This window comes from Marmota monax, unplaced genomic scaffold, assembly GCF_021218885.2.
Source record: "Marmota monax isolate L192 unplaced genomic scaffold, Marmota_monax_Labrador192_F-V1.1 WCK01_AAM20220418_F8-fsc00008, whole genome shotgun sequence".
NCBI classification, from domain to species: Eukaryota; Metazoa; Chordata; class Mammalia; order Rodentia; family Sciuridae; genus Marmota; species Marmota monax.
This window is the reverse complement of record NW_026694432.1, coordinates 25,979,345-26,005,497: the sequence shown is the minus strand read 5'-3', so window position 1 is coordinate 26,005,497 and position 26,153 is coordinate 25,979,345. Positions and strand designations below refer to the sequence as shown.

The 26,153-nt window shown below is 54.2% G+C and overlaps 1 protein-coding gene across 4 annotated transcripts in view; it reads right to left on the bottom strand.

The window, feature by feature from the left end:
- Tmco4 (transmembrane and coiled-coil domains 4) overlaps positions 1-26,153 on the bottom strand; it is a 78,116-nt gene that overhangs the window by 8,577 nt on the left and 43,386 nt on the right. For all 4 annotated transcript variants that reach the window (XM_046418889.2, XM_046418885.2, XM_046418886.2 and 1 more), the window contains exons 10-13: positions 22,814-22,978; positions 21,661-21,797; positions 18,594-18,678; positions 1,328-1,445 (exon numbers count right to left, since the gene is read on the bottom strand). In XM_046418889.2, coding sequence (XP_046274845.1) covers positions 1,328-1,445; positions 18,594-18,678; positions 21,661-21,797; positions 22,814-22,978 — 505 coding nt within the window. The remainder of the gene's footprint in view (positions 1-1,327; positions 1,446-18,593; positions 18,679-21,660; positions 21,798-22,813; positions 22,979-26,153) is intronic.

Genomic DNA, 26,153 nt, shown 5'->3' with positions numbered 1-26,153 from the left:
TTTAACCCAGCCGCGTCTGACACCCTAAGAACGTCACTCTTGTGTTACCCTCTTAACCATTGTGCTCATTTAGGTTCTTTAAACTTTTTAATTATAAGTGAAGCTGTGATAGCCCGTTTATAGCCTGTATTTATTTAATGAATGATGAGGAAGTTGGGTATCTTTTAAAAGTTTACTGGCTATTTGTAGTTGTTCTATGAGTTTGTATGACGGTATCCTTTGGCGATTTTTTGTTTTTTTTAAAGTACAGGGGCTTGAACCCAGGGATGTTTTACCACTGAGCTCCATTCTTCAGTCTTTTTGATTTTTAAACATTTTGAGACAGGGTCTTGCTAAGTTGCTGAGGCTGGCCTTGAACTTGGAATCCTGCCTCAGCCTCCCGAGCAGCTGGGGTTACGGGTGTGCACTACCACGCCTGGCTCTCCTTACTAATTTGTAAAGCTGTTTCAATTGGAATGGAGTCAGTCAGCTCCCATGCAAGCTCTGAAGTCATGTTTTCCTTCCTTTCTCGTCCCCTACAAGTAATCACCTGTCCCACTGTTTCTTGAACTCCACACGGCCCTGTATTTGGAGCTCAGAATGTCACCTTCCTTGGGTGACCTGGTCAGCATTCTGCACTTCAGCTGAGTGGCCCCCCAGTCCTGAGGGTCCTGTTGTGTTTTAGAATCCGTAATGTTTTGGAGTCTGTAAAGGTCCTCTGGCCTGTTCTCCCACGAGGTCTGGGTGGTGGTGGGTCCCAGCCTTGACGGAAAGCCCTGAGCTCCCCTCCCCCAGCCCCAGGCCGGGGCTGCTCTCCTTTGAGGCTGGCCCTGTCTCTTGTCAGAGGGTCTGTCACTCTCTGGCCATGGGCCACCTGCGGGCCATCAGCTTCCCGTCCTGTCGCCCTGCCCTGAAACGGCGTTCTGCAGACTCAATCCAGACCCCTCGCTCGTTCCTTCAACAATGATGAACCCAGAGCCCCTCGGTCTCGTCCACAGCCCTCCATCTGTGGGACCCATCTCTATTTAAACCGTCAGTGTCATGTCCACTCTCCTGTGGCCCCTCCCAGCTCCAATGCTGGGCCCTTGCTGCGCTCCTGTCAGCAGGCAAGTGGCCTCAGGCCCAACCCAGGGACATCCTCTGCTCTTCCGGATCTTCCCCCGTTGCCATCCACCCTGTAAGGATGGACGCTTAGCGGATCAGAGCACCCGGCCTGGGCCTTGCTGCCAACAGGGCCGGGGCCTGCACTGGGACAGCAGTGTCAAATGCACGTCCCCAGCACGAGGCCTGGGACCCTAGGTGCTTGGGAAGAGGTGTCACCTCCCTGCCGGAGAGAGGGTGCACAGACCTGCTGTAGCCATTGACGATCCTCCCGGACACCACCTTCCGGAAAGGCTCCCAGTGCTTGGGGTCTCCTTCCACGGGGGCACCCAGCAGGATGACGTCCTCGATGATCCCTTGGCAATCTGGCGAGAGACCCCAGAAAAAGGCCATCAGTGTCCCTGGCCACAGTGGTTCCTGGGAGGGATACCCCAACCGCACTGAAGGAGACACATGTCACACCATGCGCACACACATGCACACACACACGTGCACACACAGGCACATTATGGGGTCTCTCCTTACTGGGTTCCAGGGCCTGGGTGGAGCCCTCATGTCCCTGATCTATTCCTGCAAAGCCCCATTGTCACTATTTTAGAGTTAAGGAAAACACAAGGCATGTGGTCAGCAAGTGTCGTGGCCCGAGTCGGAACCTGGGTCTCTTTCCAGCACCCACAAAGCTCACGCCTGCTGTGGACCCGGATGGCCTGCAAGTTGGAAGGTGGGGGGGACAGTGTCCCCTTCCTTTCCTGGCAGGAAGGTCCTGGCAGGAAGAGGGCAGTGGAGAGGCGGTGGGGTGTCCTGGCCGGCTGACCAGGGATATTTTAGCCAGGGCCACTTGAGGTGGGTCTCTGTGTCCTTTTTCTTCTTGTCACACATCATTTGTTCACCTTCTGTCCCCTCCTCTAACAGTGAGGTCCCATGAGGGCAGAGGCTCCGGCTGCCTTATCACAGCCACGTGTGAGGGCCAGGGAACACACCAGGCCCCTGCGTGGTGCGCAGTGAAGACCTGAATGAGTGAAGGAGGACTGAACTCTGTCCTCAGGAAAGCCAGTGCAGGGACCGCGACGTCCGTTCCAGTCCCAGCATAGGCACTTCTGAGCTCTGCAACGGGAGCCAAGTCACTTAACTTCTCTGAGCCTAAACGAGAACCACGGTATGATACTGGGCTTGCGGGTCTTTGGAGGATTGAGTCATGGTACGGGAAGCCAGCGCCCTGGGCACACAGGGGCCGTCAGTGGCTCCTGCACCGCGGCTCCCCACCCTTACGAGTCTGAGTTGCTGCACCTCCCGGGGTGACTGTGCCTGGTGGGGCAGCTTTGGCCAGCTCTGCCGCCCTCTTGCTCAGTGACACAGGACAGGAGGCTTTGTCTCTCCGGGCCCTGGCTCTGGCCAGACGGTTCTGTTTTCTGTCTGGGCTTCCATTCCAGTTTATCTGAGTGGACGGTTCCAGGCTAACAAGACTTTGGGAACCTGTTATGGCTTGGCTCTGGACGGACCCTCGGGTGCCACGTGTGGAAGGCCTGGTCCCCAGTGCAGCCAGAGCCAGAGGTGGGGCTCTTGGGAGTGACGGGGTCCTAAGGGCTGGGACCTCATCAGTGGATTAATCTGTTCACAGCCGAGTGGATGACTGGGGGGGGGGGCGTGGAACCGCAGCAGGTGGGGTGTGGAAGGACTGGGTCACTGGGAGTGTCCCTGGCCTCTCCCTCCCTCTCTCTGCTGCCCTGAGGTGACAGGTCCCTCTGCTGGCCCTTCCCCTATGATGTTTGACCTTCACCCCGGGCCCGGGGCAACGGAGCTGGCCGACCTCGGACGGAAACCTCGCAAACAGTGCGCCGAAATAAACCCTTCCTCCTTTAAGTTATTCTCGTCATGTATTTTGGTCACAGTGACGAAAATGTGACTAATGCAGAACCCCGGAGCACCAAGCCCTCTCAGCTCCCCCCTGCTCTGATGTGAAAGGATTCTATGACACAGACTCCATCTCGCTCCTCTGCTTCCAGGCAGGTGATGATGTGGCAGAAGGTTTCAAACTTCGGTCTGCTGGACTGAGTCTAGTCCCTCCTTCATTCATTCAGGTCTGGGCTGACCTGCAGGGTGGTCCTGGCGCCCCTCCCCGCAAGGGGTCTTCAGTGCTGAGTTGCTGGCGACACTGTTGCTGAAGGGACCCTTACAGATCAAGGAGATTTCATTCCAACCACTTCCCTTGGCAGATGAGGAAATAGGCTCAGAGAGGGGATGCGACTTGCCCAAGGTCACACAGCCAGAGAGAATACAGCTGGGGCTGCAACCCAGAACACACAAGAGAGCTATAAGGTCCCTGGGCCATTCTCTCTGCTGATGCAGAAACCACTCACACAGTGATCACAATCGAGTTACTGTTGCTGCCAGAGGGCTAAACAGTGTGGACCCTCTGGGCTAGCAGCTCTCTTTGGGGACCAGGCGCAGGGTGGGGTGCCTGCTGTTCCTGTGGAATCTATCTGGAAGCTGGAGAGGGGCCCTTGCCATAGCTCTGCAGAGGGAGGGCTGCGCCCCCTAGTGGCCAGCATCCGCCATAGCAGGTGCCTGAACAACTCCTCTGATCAACTCAAAGCTGCTGGGAAAAGCAAAAAAAAGTTACTTTGTCTGAGACCTTAAGCAGAGACAAGTGCTGAACCTCATAAACCAGCCCAGAGTGCAGGCAAACCATGCCTGGGCCGGCGGAGACCTGAAAGCACATTTTCCCACATCTGAAGCTGGACTGACAGCTGCCAACTGGACCCCTTCCCTTCCATCCTCAGACCACTGTTCCCTGCTCAGATGCGCTGGGTTTTAAAGAGGATTATGCTCTCTGCGTGGCTGCAAACCTGGGGAGAAGCTGTGCAGCAGGCTCTCAGTAATGCCCAGGTGTTAGCTAAGGGGCGTGGGCAAGAATCACACCAGGTAGGACCGGTGGAGGGAGGCCAAGAGCCTCCCAGGATGGAAGCGCAGAGGGGAAACCTGGGGTGCAGCTCCCCAGTAGGGCTCTTGTCTAGCACGATGCCCTGGGTTCAATCTCCAGCACCAAAAAAGAAAATAAAAACAAACAAACAACAGAACACCAAATCCCAAACCAACCAAGCAAAAAACACAGACAGCTTGTAGCTGATGGGAAGAAAAAAAAAAAATCCAGATCCCACTGTTTGATTCCAAAACTTACACTACCAGAACCTTCCAGTCTTCTAGGCAAAATACAGAAAACCCTTGCTCAGGTGCCACTTTCAGTGCCCATCAGACCTCTTCCACTGGGGCAGAGATGATCTCTGGATCCTGTCATGGATTGAGTACAGAATGATCCTCACTTTTCAAGACCAACAGAAGAAACTGGAATTTAACATTTAACAGTAACTAATGAAGCCGGGCACAGTGGAATACACCTATAATACAAGCGGCTCTGGAGGCCGAGTCGGGAGGATTGCGAGTTCAAAGTCAGCCTCAGCAATGGCAAGGCGCTAAGCAACTCAGTGAGACCCTGTCTCCAAATAAAGTACAAAAAGGATGTGGATGTGGCTCAGTAAGTGCTCCTGGGTTCAATCCGGGTACCAAACAAACACCCCCTGCACTCCCCTGGACAGAAGATCCAACCACCTTTGCTGGCTCAGGAACACAGAGTTTGAAACACATTTGGATTTTTTTCTTCCTGCTGTTACCATCTTCTAGCATAGACCCTTTTATACATATTCAGATTTTTATGTAAAAGAGGGCGGGGATCATCAAGTTTAGAAGTAATACACAAATGGCTTTTGTGCCCATAATTTCCATTTTTAAACCAGTTCTCTGGATCTTATTAATATCCTGCAGTTACTGCTGCAGCTGGAAGCCCTTCATCCTGTTATAACTTCAGCATTAAGGAGGCGTCAAACCTCCAGCAGTTAAGAGAAGCTCCTGCCAGCTGCGCCCACCCCTCCACTCACAGGAGTTTGTCATTGGCACGTGCAGCGAGACACATTTCTTTTCAAAACTTACTTTTGCTTTTGCCTCTTAGTTTGACTCTTTCACTCAGGAATCAAAGAGATCCATTACATCCCAAGTCGAAGCACGGGGTGTCTTTCCGGGGTGATGGGAAGGTACTAAACTCAGGTTGCAGTGATGGTCACACAACTCAGTATATTTACTAAAAATCTCCGACTCTGGGGTTGGCCTCTTGCACTTGCCACCCCCCAGCAAATTGGAAATGATTTCAGTTTTTCAAAAACCGTCCAGGGCTGAGAAGGGACAGCTTCTTCCTAGTAGCAAACTTCATGTGATAGCTTTGGCCTGGGAAACTATGTAAATTGAGTTTTTGTAAATTCTTCAAATGCATCAAGAGGAGCCGGCTCTTTAAAGAGCCCCCATGGAGAACCCTTTGGCGTGGTGGGGGGTGCTCTGCCAGGGACACCCCTCGGTCTGCTGTCTGACCCTTTCCCTGCGGTGGCCTTCCTTAAAGCCAGGCACCCGTTCCACATGCTCATCACGTTGTCAATAATGAGATTCTCCTGGCTGCAAACACCAAAGCATCTCAAGTTCAAGAAGCAAAAAGGGACGGATTTTCCCCTCCTGGCAGGGGTGCGTGTGTGCAGCCAGCGATAAGGGCGAAACGAAGGAGGAAATTATCTCCCGACTGCGGGTCCAAGAAACAGACCTTGAGGGAAGGGATGCAGACTGCACCTACGGCAAAGGAAATCCGCTGCAGAGACACAGGACCGACCAGCAAGGAAGGAGCGACAAAGGAACAGGGGTTCCATTGTCTCCAGCCCCAGACCCCCGGGGAGCAGGTTCACACTGGGGAAATGCTTAGCAGAGCCAGTGTGGACATCCTACCAGGATCTGGGGTGAATTAAGGGAAGGAGTCAGTCTTCATTTCTCATCTTTGATTCCCACCTCTTCCATTTTGCCCTGCGAGGGTAAGGCAAGGCTGCTGCAACAGGGGTCCCCCAAACTCAGACTCTGTCATAAAAGCCCAAAGCACGGGAGGCACCCTGACTTGCAGGCAGGAAGCTTTTCATCTTCCGCTCTGCAAAACAGGCCAGGCTGGTCCCCCAAAGACAGCAGTTAGACAGTACTGGTGCACGGGCCTGAGGAGCACGGAAATCTTAGATACAGGAGGAAAAAACCTCAATCTCCATTACACAATGCTGTGAACTGAGATGATTAATTAATACGTAAATTAACGGGGCTGTGTGTGTGTGTGTGTGCGTTTGCACATGCAGGCCGGGGTGTTTGCTCCTCCCACAGAGGAATGCTCCTTGCTGCAGAGGGTCTGGATCCTCACGGGATTATTACTATTGACTGAGACTCTCGTGTATGGGACTTGTTTGCACGAAGTTCTGAGTGAGGGGGAGGCTCTGGAGGGGAGGGAGGAGTGGTCACTGGGAGGGGCCTGTCCATGAGGCTGGAAGGGATGGCCACAGGGGCTCCAGGTGGCCAGGGAGAGATCTGCTCCTGGAGACCATCCCCTCCAGGGGTGCTGGACACCACAACTCTGATAGAGAATCAGTTTCCCCAGAACTGGGGCAGTGAGCACAGGCAGCCACTCCATCTGTATGACCGTGACGGTGACAGGTGGATCTGTGCAGCATTTGGCTCTCAGCATTGTCTCTTGGGAGTTTGCATAATAGAGACATCATGGTTAAGATCATGTTTTAGAAAAGCCCAGAGCCAGACTGGGGACATGCTGGTCAACCTCTCTCCTCTCACGGCACACTTAAGCAACACCAGCGGCTGGATCGCACACTCTGGGCAGTGCCTGACGTCCCCTGATCTACAAGTAATGGACTCCTATTGAACTGCAGTTCCTAAATTCCTAACCTACTGCCCCTAGCCAGGTAGGATGATTCCGGTCACTAGAAGCAATCAAACAGAGGCTAGTGGACATCTCTGCTGTGCAATGTCAGAGGGATCCTGAATAGCGCAGAAGTTTGAACCCAATGATCTCAACTGTCCCCAAGAGCCCTGAGTCCGTGTGACAGTCTGGACTGATATTCGTGGGATGAAGGAATAAAGCAAGGCCCATTGTACTGACCCTGAGATAATGGTCAGGGCCTCCTGGAGCACCTCATTAGGATTAGACAGAGCACTAGGTGCCCTTCACCTCGTTCTAAGGCTCAGGCCTGCTAACCAGCCTGTGAGCTCAGCCAATCTCTGAGCATCACTGTGCGCAGGCTCTGTGCTGGGTGCTTCATATGAGCTATTTCATTTCTCCTTGTGAAGTACATGTCCTTTTGTCGGCTGCGTGAATAGGGAGGGTCAAAGAGCTTACGGACTCTGCAGGGGCCGGGGAGTAGGTTGTGGTGGAGCCAGGTTTTGAAGGAAGGGTTTGCTGACCTGAGTCCGTGATCCTGAGACCTGTGGCATCGAGAACTGTAGCCTTCTGGGTCACTGTTAGCAAACTTTCCACCTACTCCACTTATTCTGCATGCACTTTACAGTTAGGAGTGGGAAGTGGGTCTACCAATGGCTAGATAGGGTCTTAAGACAGGCTTGGGGGGAAAAGTCCTTGAATAACGAGGCCCTGGGGGCGTTTGCATAAAGGGTTCGCTGGCTCTGGGCTGCAGGGACAGTGGAGTCCTCAGCCTTCCTTCCTTCCAGCCCAGCGTCCCTGCCCACCTTTTTCCCAGGCCTCCCACTACTGCCCCTAAGGCAAGAGGGCGAACGGTCTGGTGATCAAGTGTAAGAATGCTCTCGGAGGACATGTGCTGGAGGGCAGGTCACTGTGTAACAGGAAGTCAGATGGCAGGGTCTGCTTCCTCTCCTGAGCTAGTCAAGCCCCTCAGGACAGGCGGGGCCCCCTTCTCTATCCCTGACCCTGTATTTAGGGCTGGTGATATAGCCCACCCTTGCCAAAAAAAAAAAAAAAAAAATGGCAGGAATCTGGCTGTATATTCATCCCAATGGCGGGTGGTCTGTCTCTGTGTCTCCCTTTTGCCTGCCTTCTTCTGTGTCTGGCCAGCAGGCTACAGGTCCCTGTCCAAGACCTGGGGCTCCTGGGGGCTACGCCTGCCATGCGATCCAGCACAGTTTTCCTGGGGTCGCAGGTGGCAGGTGCCTCTGTTAAAGTGGTGGATGCCCTGGCACGCATGGAGCTGGGACCTGCGTGCTCATTTCTCCTGGGGACCTGGTGGGCAAAGGGCAAGGACTTGGGCATCCCCGGGTCTCCATCACGATCTCATCAAACTCCCTACAGACACCAGTTGCCTCTGCCGTTTGGGCATATTCTCTCCTGGCTCCTTTTCCTTGCTGTGCCCTGAAGGTGTTGGGCAAGGAGGTTCCCGGAGGCTCCTCTGAGCCCTGGAAGTTAAGTGGATTTATTTAGGAGGACACTTGGTGGCCAATCTGAGGGAGGCTGGTGAGGCAGCTCCCCTGGCCACTGTGTCCTGAGGGCTAATGGTGGAGCAGGGAGGCCAGGCCCCGGGAGTGAGGCCAGGAGAGCCCCGCATTCAGGGTGCAATCAAATGCATTCTAGCAGGTGGTGACCGCTAAGGTCAAGGGTGTCTGTGTCCCCTCCAGGACCCCAGGGGCTGCTCAGCCTCTAGGTTGAATGAAAGCAGGAACCCAGGGAACCCCACGTTCTGTCCCGAGAACAGAGCTGTTATATTCTGGAGCTCGGAGGCACTGGGTACTGCAGCCTTGAAAAAGTCCACCTGGAGAAACTGGTGGTGGAGGGAGAGGGGGAGACCTGACTGATGGCATGCTGGTCGCCAAGCACCCTGTAGTCACACCTGCCCCCACAGGCCAGCTTTGCCGTGACCTAGGACCACGAAGAATGTCAATTACTGTACTTTATCCCTGTCTAGACCCAGGCCAGGTGCTTGCAATAGAAGGGAACACAGAGACACAGACCTTCGACCTCCTCATAGGCCAATGGGAACATCAACAGCTGCCTCTTAGTGAGGCTGGAGAGAAAGATTGAAAAGAGGGAGAAAAAAGACTTAAAGGAAAGACAAGGAAATTATATTTGGATTCAGGAGTCACGCACGCATACTTTCCCCTTTATCGTTCCTAGGCCAGTCTCTCTTCCAGACCTGCTACTCACAAATTTCTAAGAAATCTGTAAATCCACCTGGGCACTGTGTTCAATAAACCTCCAATAAACAGATTAAGCAAAGAGGGCGTCTTGGGGAAGCTGTAATTTAGAGGATTTCCCGGCACTACTGACTGGTCAGATGATGAAGACCACGTCAGCCTGGGATCCTGAGACTGACCAGGCCACCAGAAACCGTCTTGAGACCACCAGACTGGTGTCATTCCCACACACCTTCCCACACTGCCCCTCGCCAAGTTCCCTCTAAAGAAGAGCTGGGGACCCCAGAACTGCACCTCTCACTCTTGTGATGCTCACACTCTCCCTTGAATGTGTCTCCCTTGCTTTACCCCCAAGGCGTCTCTCTCTTGAGATGACCCACAGTCTCCCTTGAATGTGCACCCACTTTCCTCAAACAAACTGCTTTCTGCCCCTGGCTGGCATGTGCTGAAATTCTTTGCCATCGCTGTAAGCCAAGGACCCTGCAGGTCCTGAACCTGTTCCTCCTTCTCTCTGGGAACTCCTAGATCCTTTTCCTGAGACACTGCTTCTTTTGTGACATTAGGGCTGTTGGTATATTAAATAAGAGAAATTCGGCAAAGCTCTCAGCACTTTGCCTGGCCCAAAGGAAGTGTTCAGTAAGTGGCAGGTGTTAAATCCCAGAATGAGACCCAAAGGCACCAGTATCCCTATTATACTAATCACCCTGAGGCTCAGAGAGGTGAAGTGACTTGCCCGAGGGTGCTCAGACAGAAACTAGCAGAGTCTGGATTTAAACTCAGGTTTCTAGGTTCTTTATCCAGTGTGCCCTTGTTCGTGACATTTTCAGCAGGTTGCCAGGCTTCCCTGCACCCTGGAGATACTAAGAAAAGTGATGGAATTGCAGAGGAGAAGGGGTGGAGATCCCGGGCTGGAGAACTGACTGACCCCAGCGCCCAGCTGAAGTGGGCCATGCAGGCTCCTGTTCGCTGGCTGAGCACGGGCTCAGGCAAGCGGCTTAGTCCTGAGGTCTCCCAACCAGTCAACACAGCTGCCCGGCACAACAGTATGCAATGCTTTTAATTAATTCTCTTCAAATGCTTTTGGAACAAAGAGGAGAATAAATGCATAAATAACTGAAGCAATTCTTGGTTCATGTGGCCATTTGGCTGAGCCAGGAGTAGGAGGCAGATTGAGTTCCCTTTCAACCACTTAATGTTTGAAATTATTTTACAAATACATGGAAAAGATGCACCAGGAACTGTGATGTGGGGCCCAGTCTTTCAGTGAGGACTCAGATGGTGGCTCCTCCTGGCAGCAGACACTGCCCCCTGCCACCTGCTGGGGTCAGAGAGCTGTTTACTCCCAAAGCTAGTGCATGCCCTTGGCTGGGAGATAGACCACCCCAAGGGACGTGTTTATCTCTGGGAATTCTGGTTATGCCCATTTCCTGCCCAAGGCACAGCCATCTGGCAGGTGCGCATCCTGCCTTGGTTTCGAGCGGGTGGGAGCAGCGGACTTGGTGTGCACAAGCTGGCAGGCTGTGCCAGTCTGGAACAGATCAGCCTGCATGATGGGAGGTCACTGGGAGGCCTGGACAATAGGTCAACCAGCTGGCCCTGGACATGTAGGCTGTGGTGTCCTCCTGGCCAGGGCAGCTTCTGGAACCCCTCCCTAGAGGCCTGGGGCAGGGTTCTCTGCAGGCTGTGCTCACTGACAGCTCCCTGGCTGCTTCCTGTCTCATTAATAACTCAGCTACTGAGGTGCACGGGCACCTCCTCTGTGTCAAAGCCTGAGTCAGGAGCTGGTGACACAAAGGTGACAAAATAGCCCTGAAGGTGACCTTCGTCTAGCAGGGAGAGACTTGGGAGCTGATGCTTGGTGAGTGAGTGTGGGCAAAAGTGGGTAAGCACGAGGGAGGGAGAGGTTGGCAGCAAGACCCAGGGGGTGACCAGGAAGGGGACGGCGCGATCAACCACCCACTGTCTCTGTCTCTGCGTCCTCATGAGGATGCTGTGAGGGACAGAGTTAGGAAAACCACCGCCACGGACGTCAGCACATACACCTGGCCCTGCCGAGGCAAATAGCCCACAAAAAACAGAAGCAAATCCACCCTCGGCCCTCAGTGAGACAGCAGGGAGAACAGGATCATCCTGCCACCTAGCCCCCTCAATAATCGAGCATTCGCCACAGTTGCTGATACTAATGACAACAGCGCTGTCCTTAGCATCTGAAGACTAATATCTCAGGTACTGCATGTCCTGGGCGGCTTCTAATCCTAAGTGTGTGTGTGTGTGTGTGTGCACGTGCTGTTCCTTTAAGATTAGTCCCTTGATACCTGAGAGGCTTGGTTCAGGGACCCCTGGGGAACCAGATCTGAGGGGTTCAAGTCCCTTCTGTGACACAGTGCAGTGTTTGTGTTTAAACCCACGCACATCTCCCAGATACTTCAAACCAGCTCTAGAGACTTCTAACACCCAACGCAATGGAAATGCGGTGGTTGTTGTGCCCTGTTGATTAGGGGACGATGATAAGGTCAAATCTGTGCACATTCAGTGTGAACCTAGGTTTTTTTTTTTCCCCGTGTGCTGCTGGTTGAATTCCAAGACCCAGAACCCACGGATACGAGGGCCCACTGCCTGGCATGTGTGTCTGTGTGTGACTGGACACCGAACCCAGGGCCTCGGGCCTGTCCAGCACATGCTCTACCCCTGAGTGGCTAACCCAGCCCTGCAGGAATCTGCGCCTATTCCTGTCTGCTCGGAGGATCTGAACACCAAGCTCCGTAGAGCCTTCTGGATCTCTCTCTGAGGGCCCCATCCCCTGGGGCTGTGGGAGGAGCAGAGGGGCTGGCTTCTGGGACTGCTGCTGTTTCCTTAGCCAGGGCTCTCGGGTTGGGGCAGCGGAGGTAACGGTCCCGGGGACGCACAGGCCGAGCAATGTCAGCCCCAGCCGGGCAGCCTGGAGAACCTGGTGCCGAGGAACAGGAGAAGCGCCCTTTCCCAAGTGCCACCTAGGGGCCTGTTGCTCTGTTGGGCGATGGCCAGGTTGTCATCGCTAACCCCCACACCCACTCTGCAAGACCCCGACTCTGTTCTCGGGACGGCAGCTTGTTCCCACAGATTGTGAGCTCCGAGAGGCCGTGAGCCCAGCACGGGGCACCGAACCCAGCACAGGGTGCTTACTAACCCCGAGCTGGTGGGGTGAGTCGGTGGGAACTTCCCGTCTGCAAGGTCTGGTGTGGAGGCTGCTTTGAGTGACAACACCCAATGGGGTGGGGCTGAAATAAAATCACAGGACAAAAGCGGAGCCCTGGGGGCTGGGAAAACGTCAAAATCCTAGTTCTGGGGTAAGCGACTCACTTTCTCTAAATCTCACTCTTCTTCTCTGAAAAATGAGGGGTGGGCAGGACTCCCTGCCTGGGGGGCTGGGTCTTTGCAGGCGGAGCCACTCCTGTCTCTGCTGTCGCTATTCCCATACCTGTAACAGTCACTGCCACAGGCAGCTCACATGTCACCAGACCACCTCCGTGAGTCTCTGGGAACTGGTGCTGTCAGAGGTCCCCTGAGCTTTGGCCGGATCTGCCTGACCCTGTTCCTTGTCAGAGTGGCTTCAGAGCCTGGCTTTGGCTGGGCTCTGTGTCTTTGTGGGTGGCATGCTGGGTCCCACTCCTGCCTGTCAACATGGAGGCCCCTCGGGAGTTCCTGGCTCCCTGGATTATCAGTCCCTGGGGCTCTTATGGACACTCAGCCTTCCCCTGAGTGTCCTGCCACCCTCCAAGGTGGAAGGGCTGCACCTGTCAGTCAAGAAGAGGAGGAAAAGAAAGCCTCCATTTTGCAGATAAAGAAACTGAGGCTCAGCGACAATGTTGTCTTTTTAGCTGAGAATTTATGGTGCAGGCCAGAACCCACCAAGGGCTCCTGGCTGCTCTAAGTATAAATTTTTAGCACACTCAGGAGACAGAATCTCTGCTTAGTGTATTTTTGTGGAACCAGTGTATTTCTGAGACCCCATAGTGGACATGGGACACTTGAAGTTATCACCAGTGCTGATCACCAGAGGGCTCTACTCTGTCTTCTGAGCACATGGGAGGAACACACTGGCCTCTTACTGATGTTAGGAATGAACATCCATGTTCCTCGCTTTGGGCAATGAAAGTGACATATGTAAAAGTTTTTTTGTTTTTTTTTTTTGGACTAGGGATTGAACCCAGAGGTGCTCTACCACTAAGCTGTACCCCCAGCCCTTTTAAATTTTATTTTGAGACAGGATCTTACTAAGTAGCCCAGGCTATCCTCAAACTTGCAATCCTCCTTCCTCAGCCTCCTGTATAGTCGGGATTACAGGCATGTGTGTGGAGTTTTTAAGAGCCAGCACATAACTCACATTCTTTGACCCATGCCTGATAAGGCTCATATTAAGGTGATGCCCCTCCTTGTTCTGGCAGTCTGAGTGACTGTGCTCAATGCTCCCTGCCTACCCACAATAGACAGGCAGCACAAGTGAGAAATGAACCTTTGTTATGTGAAACCTGTAAGAGTTGGGGGATGCTTGTCACTGCAGCATAACCTAGCCTACCCTGACTGATACACTGTGAAAGACCATAGTGGCAGACTTTAAGTTTGGTTTACTCATACAGCATGCACTCTCTGTTGGCTTTATTTCAGGTACAGGAGGTACAGAGGTCAGACAGCTCCTTGCCCTCAAGTGGCTTGCAGCTGACACATAGTCGAAAAGAAGCTGATCACACTGAGCCTAAGGGAAGAGCAGGACTGGCTGTGAGGAGCCCTGTTACTGGTGACAGAGTCCGAGGGCAACACCCTCAAGACCTGTGGCATCCCCCCAAAAGGGAGGCACAGTGTGAAGACAGATAATTCTATAGGCAGGTTTTCTTGTTGAGAGGAAGGAGGGAGGGCCAGGCTGGCTGAAGTATTGCAGGCTCTGTGTGATTCTGGGATTTACTGTTACATTTCGTTATTGGCTCTCAAGGGGCTCCAGAAAACAATTAGTGGATTCAAATGTATTAGAGTAATTCCCCCTTTACACCCCCTAACTCAGATAATGACAGCTTTCTTGCAATTAAGAGAGGGTCTCCTCCAAGTGCAGATTAATTGGGTGTTGAATCATCAGGGCTGCCTGAGACCAGACAGAGAGCTGGAGAGACTCAGATGTGGGACAGCAGCCCTGAGCCAAGGATGCAGCAGCCATTCAAGTTCACGGGCAGCTGGAGCCTTGAAGAGGCCCCCACCAGCAACACAGGCTGGGCTCTGTGAGAGGGTGGCTGAGGAGGGAACAGGTGGGGGTGGCGATAGGAAGGAACAGGAACTGCAGGTCCTGACTTTGTGGGAGGCTGAGGGCCTACCCAGGTGCCAGCTCCCGTTTAAGACGCTTTGGACGGTTCCTAACATAATAGGAATGCACAGTACGTGCTATCATGTGCCCACATTTCCACTCTCACTGCTATGATTGGGATAAGTGTCTCCCAAAGGCCCAAGTGTTGGAGGCTTGGTCTCTAGCCTCTGGAGCCATTAGGAGGTAGTGGAACCTTTAAAAGGCGGGACCTAGTTGGAGGAAGTTAGGTTATTGGGAGGGGGTGTGGCCTTGGAGGAGATCTGGGACCTGGGCCTCTTCCTCTTTCTCTTTGCTCTGGCCACACACTCCCACATGATGTGCTGTCTCGCCACAGACCCCAAAACAACAGGCCAACCGGCCGTGGGCTGGCACGTCCCACCCTGTGAGCCAAGATAAACCCTTCCTCCTAGACATTGATTATCTCAGGTGTTTTGTCACAGTGATGAACGCTAACACCATCACAGACAACGTAACCCTTTCCAACCTCAGTGTAGACACGGTTAGGTTCTGTGCCTCAAACAAGTCAGCTGGTGCTCAGGAGGTCAAGGACGGGCCAAGTGCTGGGTTTGGAATTGAAACCAGATTCCCAACTCCAGGGCCCGCACACTGGCAGCAGCAATGCGGGTGGCTTCTAGGTGGGGAGGAGCTATGTGTCCCATCATCTGAGGACCACAGATTCCCGCATCTTGCTACTGTCCTGCCATTGCCGGCACAGGGCCAGCCCTGAGTGTGTGAGTATGTTTGTGAGTGTGAGTAGGTGTGTGTCCATGTTCCTATTCACTCTGCTTCTGGGTGGGTTCAAGCAGTTCAGTGAGAAAGGTTCTGCTCTAGTCCCCAGCAGCCTCCTTGGTGCCAGCCCCCAGGGGACTGCCGGGGAGGCCATGCCCACAGGCTTGGCTCTGGGGATCTTGGACCCCTCAGTTCCCCACGGACACACCCAGGGTCCCACAGCTGGTCAAAGATAAAACTGGAGAAAGATTCCAGTCTATCTAATTCAGACGCCCAAATTCTTCATGGTGGGCAGGGAAGGGCTGGGGGTGGGGCAGTTCAAAGATGCCAGGGGAAAGCTGCTCTGGGAGCCCACCATCCCAGTGTCATGCTACCCCACCTTGTCACCACGAGGCCACCTGCCTCCCCCTTCCCTCTCGCAAGCTTCAAGTCACTCTGGAGGCAGCTGATGGGCAACTTCACTTCCACTGACCGCAGCCAAGTGGCCAATGTCATTCATTCAACTTGCTCCGCAGGGGAACGGGGGCCTGGCTTCCAGTGGCATCTGGAGGCAGCACGTGATTGATGTAGCTGGAGGCGGAGCTGCAGGGCTTCCTCTCAGTGAGGAATAGTCTCTGTTCCCAAGACCTCCGTCTCTGTTCCCAAGACCCCCGTCTCTGTTCCCAAGACCCCCGTCTCTGTTCCCAAGACCCCCATCTCTGTTCCCAAGACCCCTGTCTCTGTTCCTAAGACCCCCTGTCTCTGTTCCTAAGACCCCCTGTCTCTGTTCCCAAGACTCCTGTCTCTGTTCCCAAGATCCCTGTCTCTCCAAGTAATGAACTGGGCAGGTGGTTTGTGGATGGGTTGGAGACAGGTGACCAGGAAGGGAGCAAAATGACAACAGGTCAGTGGATGGCAGCTTTTCAAGGCCTCCCTGGGAGGAGTGGATTTAGAGGGCAGGGAGGAGCAAGCAAAGATGGCTGGACACACGAGGGGTTCCAGCTCTGACGGCCACCACAGGGGTGAGGCTGATGGAGAAAAGGGAACTTGCTTGACTCCCCGGAAATCGCGAGGGTCCCAGGCACGGCTGGTTTAAGCCACTGGGTTTGGAGAGGTGGCTTTACGGCAGTCAAGAAGAGACAGGATGTTAGTGAATGTGACACAAGCAGAGGTCTTAAGTTTGCACACCCAGTTTGCTTGGCTCTGGCATGCTTCTGCCATGAACAGAGCACTCCCTGGGTAGCTGCTGCCCTTTAACCTCCCCAAAACTGAGCCTGGAGCCAAGCCTGCCAACCTTACAGAGGCCATCTCAGGTCAACCGCACACAGCCCAAGGGTAGATCCTAAGTGTGATCTGCACCCTTCTGAGTTACGGTGTTCTTTGTTACACAGCATCACTATAGCAAGAACTGACTGAGACACCCACCCTACTTCTTTACAAAACCACATATGGTTTATGGCATAGCAGATTCTATGTTCTCCTGTTGAGAAGTCCTGCCCCCCATTTCCCCTGAGAGATTCTGACATTGCAGCCTTATCTGCACGGAGTAGTAGAAATGTAAAATAGCACTGTGCAGTAGGAGTCAATGGTGAGGTTGTCACTTCAAGAAAGCCATTTACGGAAGTGGTAAAGAGCTGGAAATGGGGAGACGCTGTGGGTCTGTGGCGGGTTCCTCCCAGCAGGCCAGTGTCCCAATGGATTCCTTGTAGCAGGTGGAGTGGGGAGGAAGGTAGAAGATGGCTTATTGACGTGCTACACCCCTGGTGATGCCTGGGACAGAGAGGGATGTCTACGGAAAGGGAAGGCCCAATGTTCTCTACCTTTGCCCAAGTTCACCCTGCTTCCTTGCCGGTTATTGCTGACCTCTGACCCCAGCCTGGATCTTCCTGGTGAGCACGGCCCAGGCTGGCTCCCCAGGCCTGCTGCGTGCTGGTCCCAGGCTACCCAAAGCTCGTGGGAGTAGGACAGTGGTGCCCGGTTGTTTTCCCAGGCATGAAGAAAACCAGGGAAGGAGGAGGCTGCGGAAAGCTTGGAGGGGGTGGGGGAGGGGAGCAGGGCGGCTGAAGGGACCCAGGGCAGAGCACAGACCCAGCAGCGTGGCCCTTCTACTGTCAACACCAAGGACGGCATGTCCCCCCCTGCCTTGTAGCCAGGAAAAGAGCACCTGTCCAGTCCCCCTTAGCACTGGGGGCATGGGTTTGTCAAACTTAAACAGCGAGAGTGAGCCATGCCCCCGAGCCATGCCCCCGAGCTCCAGGCCGCTGCCCGCCCTCTGGGAGTGAAAACAAGGAGATGAACACCTGGCTGAGGCTTCTTCAGGTCCAGCCAACCGCAGGCCTCCCGTCCCCTGTCCCCTGCTTGTGGGAAGTCGAGCAGCAATTGTACTGCCTGCTCAGGATGACAAGGGCGGGGTTGGCTGTGACTTTGGCAGGCTGAAGCTCCGCAATGACGTCATGACACTCACTCTGGTCAACCAAAGGCTTGAGGATTGGGGCACCTCACTTGCTTCTCAGAAAAACCCTTGGGGGGGGTCACTGAGTCTACAAGAAGGGAAACGGAGGCCAGAGAAGCGTCCCGTGAAGGCCTGGGTAGGCCTGGGCGCTGTCTCCCCAGCCCCCCTCTTGCTCCTCATTCCCCTCTCAGTTCTTCTGCTCATCTTAAGAGTCCTGCTGCTGCGAGTCCCACCAGGAGGAAGGACAGCCCACACCCCAGGGGCGGTGGGCCACAAGTGCTCCGAGCTCTGGGGCTCACTTCCCAGCCACTGGCCTCCCTCAGCCTCTGCTGACAGATGTGACCAAAGCCAGCATTCTGTCCTGGAGCCCTCAGCCACCTGAGGCCAGCTGCAAGGCCCTCAGGGTTCCTGCTGCCTTGACACAGGAAGGAGGACACGGGTGGGAGCCCCCTCCACAGGGGTCTGTGTGGGTGGATGGTGGGGGAGGTTCGTCCACCCAGAACAAGACCTTTTCTGGAAGAAGGGTCTTTGCAGGTGTAACTAAGTTAGAAGTCTTGAGATGAGGTCGCCCTGGAGTCTAGTGGCCCTCAAGCCAATGACACTGTCCTTACAAGAGAAAGAGGGAAGGAGACGCCATGGGAAGTCAGAGGCAGAGACCTGGGTGAGGAACACCATGGAATACTGGTGGCCAGAGGCCAGAAGAGACCAGGAGGGATCCTCCTCTAGCGCCCACGGAAGGAACGCGTCCTGCCAACGAGCTTCCGAACAGAAGGATCCATGTCACCACAGGACTGTCCACCATCCACCCCCTCCAGTTTATGTGCAGAAAGAATGAATCATTTGACAAATGGCATAACTACTTCCCCCTATTTTTAAACTATTAACTAGTAATTCTGAGAACTAGGAACACGTTTTCAAAGCTGGTGACCCTGGGGCTCAGAACCTCTCTGGCCTGGGTGACCAACCTGGGAAGGGTTTCTGAGTGTGACGACGAGCCAGACTCACCTTTCTCCCGAGCCATCTCTTGCAGACAGAAGTAGATAACTCTGGCTCCCAGGCTGAACCCAATCAAGGTGACAGGTCGCTGGCCCTGAGGGAGAAAGGAAGGGCACAGGTGCCTGGTACAGCCAGTTCTAGCACAGCGCCAGGACAGCCTTAGTGTCTGCTTCTCCTTGAATGAGTCTCTCCTGTGCCATTCAGGGTCCCCGAGCTGTGAGGTCTCCATGCAGAGTTGCCCCTCGTTTAGGCAAGAGTGTCCCTGCGGGCGGGGAGCCTCTGGCGGGATTCATTCCCTGTCATCTCAAGCCATTATCAGCCACCGTCTCTTCTTCCTCGGGAGACACGACTGGTCAATGACCAGGGCTCCTTCCCTCGGACTCATCTGCCTGTGGCAATGATGCAGTGAGACCCTCTGGGGGTCCCTCTGGGGCTGGGGAGGTCAGGCAGAAGGCACCCCAGGCGTGATGGGTAAAAAGCAAAGAGGGACGCAGGAGAGACGGCTGCTTCATTGCTAGATAGGAAGGCGGGACACAAAGCACTGGCTTCAAATGACAGGATTAGGAAGCAAGTCAGATCAAAGAGGATTCTTGGGGCTCACGCACCTGTAGGAAAGGCAAGTTATTTTGGAAAGTCTCTAAAGAAAAATAAAGCTGTCCTGGGTACTTGGGTACATTCACAGGGAGAGAGGGGGCAGGTGAGCTCCAGAGGCCCGCGCTGGCTTCCCCACTATTCCTTGTCCTCCCAGCACCTGCTCTATGCCCTGGTCCATTCACCACCACAGAAAAACCTCCATTAAATAGTATTTGAAACCCGCAGGAGCTTTGTAGCAAAAACTGCCTCGTCTCTCAATATCCCTTCTCCCCTCTGTTCTTCGGTACTGGAGCAGAGTTTTCCCGGGCCACAGCCACCCAGCCAGAGACCAAGTGTCCCTGCCTCCCGTGTAGCTGGGGTGGCCTTAGGAACTGGAGATGAGGGGCAGCTGTGACTTCTGCTTTTCTTTTTTTTTTCTGTGAGGTCTGGAAGGGGGTGCGAGGCTGGGAGATCCTTCCCAGACCACAGAGAGGAGCCGGGTGCTCCAGGTGAGCAGCCAGGAGACCCAAGGAGCCCAGGGTCCCTACACTGTGAAGTCACCACGCCGGAGACACATCCCTATCCCTGCAACCTGGGGACACCCCCTTCTATGGAAGAGGGACTCTGCAGCTGTGATCAGCTTAAGGATCCTGACTGAGACGGGGAGATGATCCTCGATTATCTGGGTGGCCGAGGTCATCATGGGAGTCCTCATAGAGGGAGGCAGAATGTGTCACTTGGACAGAAGGCAATGAGACCACAGAAGCAGAAGAAGAGACAGGAGCTCTAAGATGTCACACGCCTGCTGGGTTTGAGGGTGGGGGAGGTGCCACTAGCCAACAGAGGCCCAGGTGGGTGCCACCCGGGAGCTTCCCTGGGATACACCTCTGTGGATACATTGGCCTTTGCTCTCCAGAGCTGTGAGATAATAAATTTGCAGAAGAGAATTCATCTGGGTGAAGCCACTCAGTTTGTGGGGATCTGTCATATTAATAGGAAATGAACACATCCTGCCTTGGCCACTGAGACGTGACTGTCACGTGGCAGAGAATAAACTTCCCTCTCGTGTAGCCGATGCTGCTTTGGTCTTTGCATTGCAATCAAAGCTGCCAAAGGACTTTTGGTGTTTTGTTTGTTTGTTTGTTTTTGCACAAAGACTCAGGGATTGGCTGGAGCTCTCAGTTTCCCGGCAACTTAAGCACAGTGATAGGAACCGCTAGGCCATCCCTCCAACTCCCCCTCTCCTGCGTCCACAGTAACTGAGTTTCAGCTGGCTTCATTGCTACTCAGAATAAAGACCATTTCCTAGCCTCGGTGGCAGCTTGGTGTGGTCCTGTGGCTGGGCTCTGGCCAGCGAGGCCTCAGCTGCATGCAGGAAGGCCCGTGCTCCTCCTCTAGCTCCTCCTTTCTCTGGCTGGAGCTCTGATGTGGCCATCGTGGACCAGGAGGTCCAGGTCAGCTACAGCAGAGACGAGCCAACCCAGAGGGGGTGCAAGGAACCCGGGCTCTGCTCCCTGGCCCACCACCTGAGAATCTCAGGGTCACTCCTGGTTTTCCTAGGAAAAATAAACTACTACCTCATTTAAGCCACTGGTATCGGTTTTCACTCACTTGCAGCCAAAACAAATCCTAACAATATGGCCACCCCTGTGCTGTTTCTCAAATGTTTGTGTCCATTTACTCCATCTTATTTCAAAGGGGACAGTTTAACTTCCTTGGTAAACACATCTTTACTGGATTCAAATTTGGCGGGAGTGGAGGGTGTACTGGGGATCAAACTCAGGGGCATTTGGCCCCTGAGCCCCATCCCCAGCCCTATTTTGTATTTCATTTACCGACAGGGTCTCACTGAGTTGCTTAGGGCCTCATTATTGCTGAGTCTGGCTTTGAACTCATGATCCTCCTGCCTCAGCCTCCCGAGTTGATTCAAATTTTAAATGTACTGTGATGATTTCTCTTCCTAACCATTTCCCAGGGTATTTAGACCAGTAGAGATGTCCTCTGACCATCACTTGATAATTTTAGGAAGAAGCCCATGGCCACTGGACATGTGAGTTTCACTGGTGGCCAGCAGAAGTGTATACGTGGGCTTGTGGACTTGATCAACTTCACTGCAAATCGAGTCAGAGGTTTTCAATGAAATATCACCCAAGGAGCCCAACCATATTGCTAAACTCTCTAATTACAGCTGATACAGAGGGGCCTCTTTTGCTTCTGTGTGTGTGTGTGTGTGTGTGTGTGTGTGTGTCCCTGCTCCTGGCTGCAGATGCCCCTGTATTCAGTCCTCACCTGATTACCTATAAGAGACGCACGGTCCACAATTCTTACTGCTCCATACTAGGACACTTTCATGACTTGAGCTGGAGGGTCAACAAAGACCACTTATGCCCCCAAAGCCCTAAGGCTACCTCCAAGTAGACTTGTTGCCAGAGCTGACATCTGTATACAAGCCACCCCCACCCTCCCTTCCATTGTGCCCCCACCCACAGCCCCTGCCAGGTACCTGCTGCCGGGAGAGCAGGATGTGAGCCAGGTGCTTGCCAACCTCAGCCGATCGATGGAGACACACCCCCCAGGGGTTGTCGATGACGTTGGCGACACTGAGGAGTGAGGCCGGCCAGGTCAAGGCGGCCACGATGCCTGGGGGTGGGGAGGATAGCAGTGATGAAGCTGGGGAGTCTTTCTAGAGAAGCGATTGGCCCTGGGTGCTGGAGGGACCGCCTGCGGGGCCCAACTGGAACCTACAGGGTTCCCCAGGGCTGCCAAATGCTAAGGAGCAAAGGAGAAATTCCAGCCTTAAGCATTTCTGACACATGGACTCTGCTGCCCGAGCACATCTCATGTGTGAGATTCCTCAATCTGTCACTGCACCCTGAATCCTCCCGTTGGCCTCTCTACAGTGCCCCTCCCTTCTGCAAGACCCCTCCCTCCCCACCAGGGGCAGCCATTGCTCTGGCCAAAGTGATGTTAGTAGGTGTCGGCTCGAACTCGACTCCAGAGTGGGGCAGTCTTTAATTTATTTATTTATTTATTTGGTACTGGGGACTGAACCCAGGGGCACTCAACCACTGAACCGCATCCCCAACCCTTTTTTTTTTGTATTTTATTTAGAGACAGGGTCTCCCTGAGTTGCTTAGGGCCTCGCTAAGTTGCTGAGGCTGGCTTTGAACTCCCAATCCTCCTGTCTCAGTCTCCTGAGCCGCTGGGATGACAGGCATGAGCCACCGCACCCGGCTGGGGTGGCCTTTCTTGCACGTCCCCTGATGGCATGGGTATGGGCTAGGACGAGGAAAGACACCTGGGGCACAGCCAAGATGCCCATAGGCAAGGCCGGTGTCGGCCAGTGGACAGTGTCTACTCTACAGACACAAGAGCAGGCCCAGCCGAGATGAGCCAACCCAGCCTCACAACTCCCGAGCTACAATAAGTGATTGCTATTTGGGGCCGTGGAGTTCCGGGGGGCTCGTCATGTGGTGGTCAACACGTCTTTCCTGGACAGGCACATTCTGTGGTGGCTGCTCTCCTGTCTCTTCCCATAAAGACCATGAACTCCTCATGAAGGAATGCAGCCTTTGCCTCCAGCACCTGGGGGCAGCTGGCAGGCAGGGACACGGTACCACGGTGCCTTGCCATGGCTGGTGGGGGGGGGAACTTACCAGACAGCACAGTGTACTTGAGGGCCTCCTGGGCCACCATGTTGGCAAGACCACTGAGGATGGTTTCCAGGGCGTTGCCCAGCTCCATCAGGTACTTGGCCTCCCAGGCCAAGCAGTACTGCTCCTGGCTTCGAGCCAGGGCCGCCCAGGGGGCGCTGAAGGTACCTGGAGACAACACAGGTAGGTGGCGTCTCTCCTGCCGCGGTAGTGGATGCCCCACCCGATCCACTAAACCAGAAGGGCAGCAGCCAGGGACTGCTCACCCCCGTGGGGCAGACAGGAGGCCCATCCTGGCCACCGTTAGCTGAGCAGAGAGGCACTGAGCCGCCCTGTGAGGCAGCCCCAGGAGCGCGTTCAACTCCTGCACACACTAGTGGGTAGGTGACCTTGGGAATATCACTCTCTGACCTTGAGCCTCACTTTGCTCACTGTGAAGTGAGGAGATAGATAATAGTTATGTCCCTTCACAGGGTGGTTGTAAGGAGGAAGTGTCTGCTGTCTATGTCAAGCGTCATTTTATCCCACCCTGGGGAATTAGTTCCACACTGAGCTACCAACAGTGGGACCAGCAGGTGACTGTGTGTCAGCGGCATCTGTTCAACAAACAAGTAGCTGGAGACTGGGGAAGAGGGGCTTGGGCCCAGCTTGGCTGGGGAGTCCCATTTTTCTGGGCCTTGATTTCCTTACCTGAGAAATAGAAATGGAACACAGTCGTGGGAGGGCGAGGAGGCAGCGGGGCCCTGGTGGCCTGTGTCAAGCAGGGGGCACGACCAGGGCTGCTGGCCTCCCTTCCTCCTGCCCCGCCACCGAGGGGCACCTGATCTGCTCCCCCTGCAGCCCACGGGTCCTCCTCCCAACCCCACCTCAAACCCGCCTTCAGCTCCTGGGTACTGACGTGGGCTCCCCTGGCTCGCTCTCCAGAGCCCAGTCGCCACTGGGCAGCCTTCCTGGCCCCTTCCTGGCTCCCGCCACCTTCCCCGCAGTAAGCACTCATGACCATCTCAAGTCACATCCTAGGGTTGGAGCGGCCTCTCCTGCCATATGGCTCACGCCACACTCTCTAAGCCACAGTAATCGCTGACAGGAAACAGGAAGGATGAAGGCAGCGGAGCCTGGTCACAGACCTTCAGGCCTGGACGTGAACCTCTGCTTGCCCGGCCCGGAGGCCTCGCTGTCCCTCGCAGGCTGCTACATTGGGACATCTCCCATCTGCAGGGATCCCGCCTCAGCTCTGCACCACCTCAGGGATCGATGGCCTCTAGTTAAGGATACAGTGACAGGCAGTGACAGGTGGCAGGTGCAGCCAGGAGAGCCGGGCCTTGATGTGCTGCTGGCCCGGGCTCTGCCTCAGCAAGGCGGCTGTCTGCCCTTGTGACTCACAATGAGGTGCGATGCCCTTTGGAACCTGGTTTCTTTTTTTTTTTCCTAAATATGTTTTCTAGTTGTAGTTGGACACAATACCTTTACTTTATTTATTTTAATGTGGTGCTGAGGATCGAACCCAGGGCCTCGCACGTGCTAGGTGAGTGCTCTACCACTGAGCCCCAGCCCCATTTCTACATTTATAAGGATGGGATCATAACGTCTGACTTGCGCCGATGTCCACAGGATCACAGGAGAGGCTGCGTGGGCTGTGTTATATAAACTGTGAAGTGCAGTCCGGCATTGTGATGCCCTGTGGCCAAGAATACAGGCTGAGGAGTGACATGAAGTGGGGAATCTTGCCCCTTCCTGATTAGCTGGGTGGCCCTGGTGGCTTTTATGAGTTTCCTCAACTATAAAATGGGGTTGTGGTGATGCTCGCCTCCGGGGCTTGGATAAGGTGGTCAGTGCCTGGTTTGTGGCTGGTGGTCAGCTACAAAGCTATTATTGTTATGATACACAATTATGATTACTAAAGACGTGAGCAGAGGGAAGCCCAATTATTCTCATCCCGCGTCCAAGCAGGTCTGAGATAGCACTAAGGCTTTGGGAAGACAGAGAAGCTGTTTATTTTCTCCTCCCTGCACTTTGTCTAACTTGGTCATATTTTGTACAATCGCCACATTGCACTAGAACAACTAGAAGAGAACAGCGAAGATGCTTTTCTTCCCCAAAAGCGAACTTGACCTTTGGCCTGGGGTCAGGTCAGTAAAATAATGCCCAGATTTGCTTTCCATCCTGGTCAGAGTTGTAAACTACTTTACTTGACACTTGTTCGTGTTCCCTCCTTCCTGCCGCAGAGTGAAAAACAGGTGAACGGAAACCCTAAACGGCGGTCGGGAGAACTGGGTTCTAACACTGCCCCTGCCTCATACCCCCTCTAGGCTTCCTCTTCCCACAGATCAAGGTAAGAACAGCCCCCTCCTCACTGAGCAGAGTGGGGACGACATGACGTCACACACATCCTGGTCCCACTCTGCAGGTGCAATGCCTGACTCAGGGCAGGCAGGAGCCCAGTGCCCAGGCAATGTGGGAGACCCTCGGGGGGGATGGGTCTAGAGGTCACAGGTCATAAGCCGGGGCCTCCAACACCTCTAAATGATACCTCACTTGCTTTCTTCCATGTTGTCTAGGAGAGCTGTGGCTGTCCCCACTGGGATCTCAGCTGTGCCTGGGTGTGCGTGTAGGTGCGGCTGGGAGTCCCGGGCTCCCCTGTCCTGTCTCTAACAGAGGACTCGCTGCCGAGCCTCCAGCTGGGCAACTGCAAAGGGGAGCCAGGCAGCCAATGGGCGGAGGCTGGCAATCCTCCAAGCCACCCTGGTCGATTGCCCAAGGCACGCACATCCAGATGCAGATGTCTGCGGAATGCCCCCTAGAAACCAGCCACACGTTGTCATCTAGCTCAGCCTCATCTTAGTAGCGACCCTAAAAGACAGGAATTTGCTTCCTTTGACAAGTGAAGTCAGGGGAAGTCAAATAACTTGCTTGAAGTCAATGGCCAAGTCATACTGACCTCTCCCCAGGTGACTGAAACCCTTGACCACCTTCTACTTGCTCAAGGACAAATAAAAGTTCCTTCGTGGTGTGGCCCCATCACACTCCTGCCCGCTGGACCCAGCTAACCCCAGCCAGCTCTTAGCTTAAATGTCACTTCTTCCAAGAACCTATCCCCAAAGCACCCCATACTTCCCCTATTATACCACCCATAAAGTTTCCCTATAATCACCTGGTCTTATGTGTTCTGCAGGAACAGAGGCCGTGACCGGCCACCCACCACTGAATTCCTAGGGCCTGGCTTTGCTCATGGTACGCGGTCATTACGATACTTTATAAATACTGCTGGTGGGTGAATAGATGGATGGGTGGATGGTCAGAGGTGGGTAAGTGATCGCTCAGTGGGTGGGTGGAATGCTGGAAT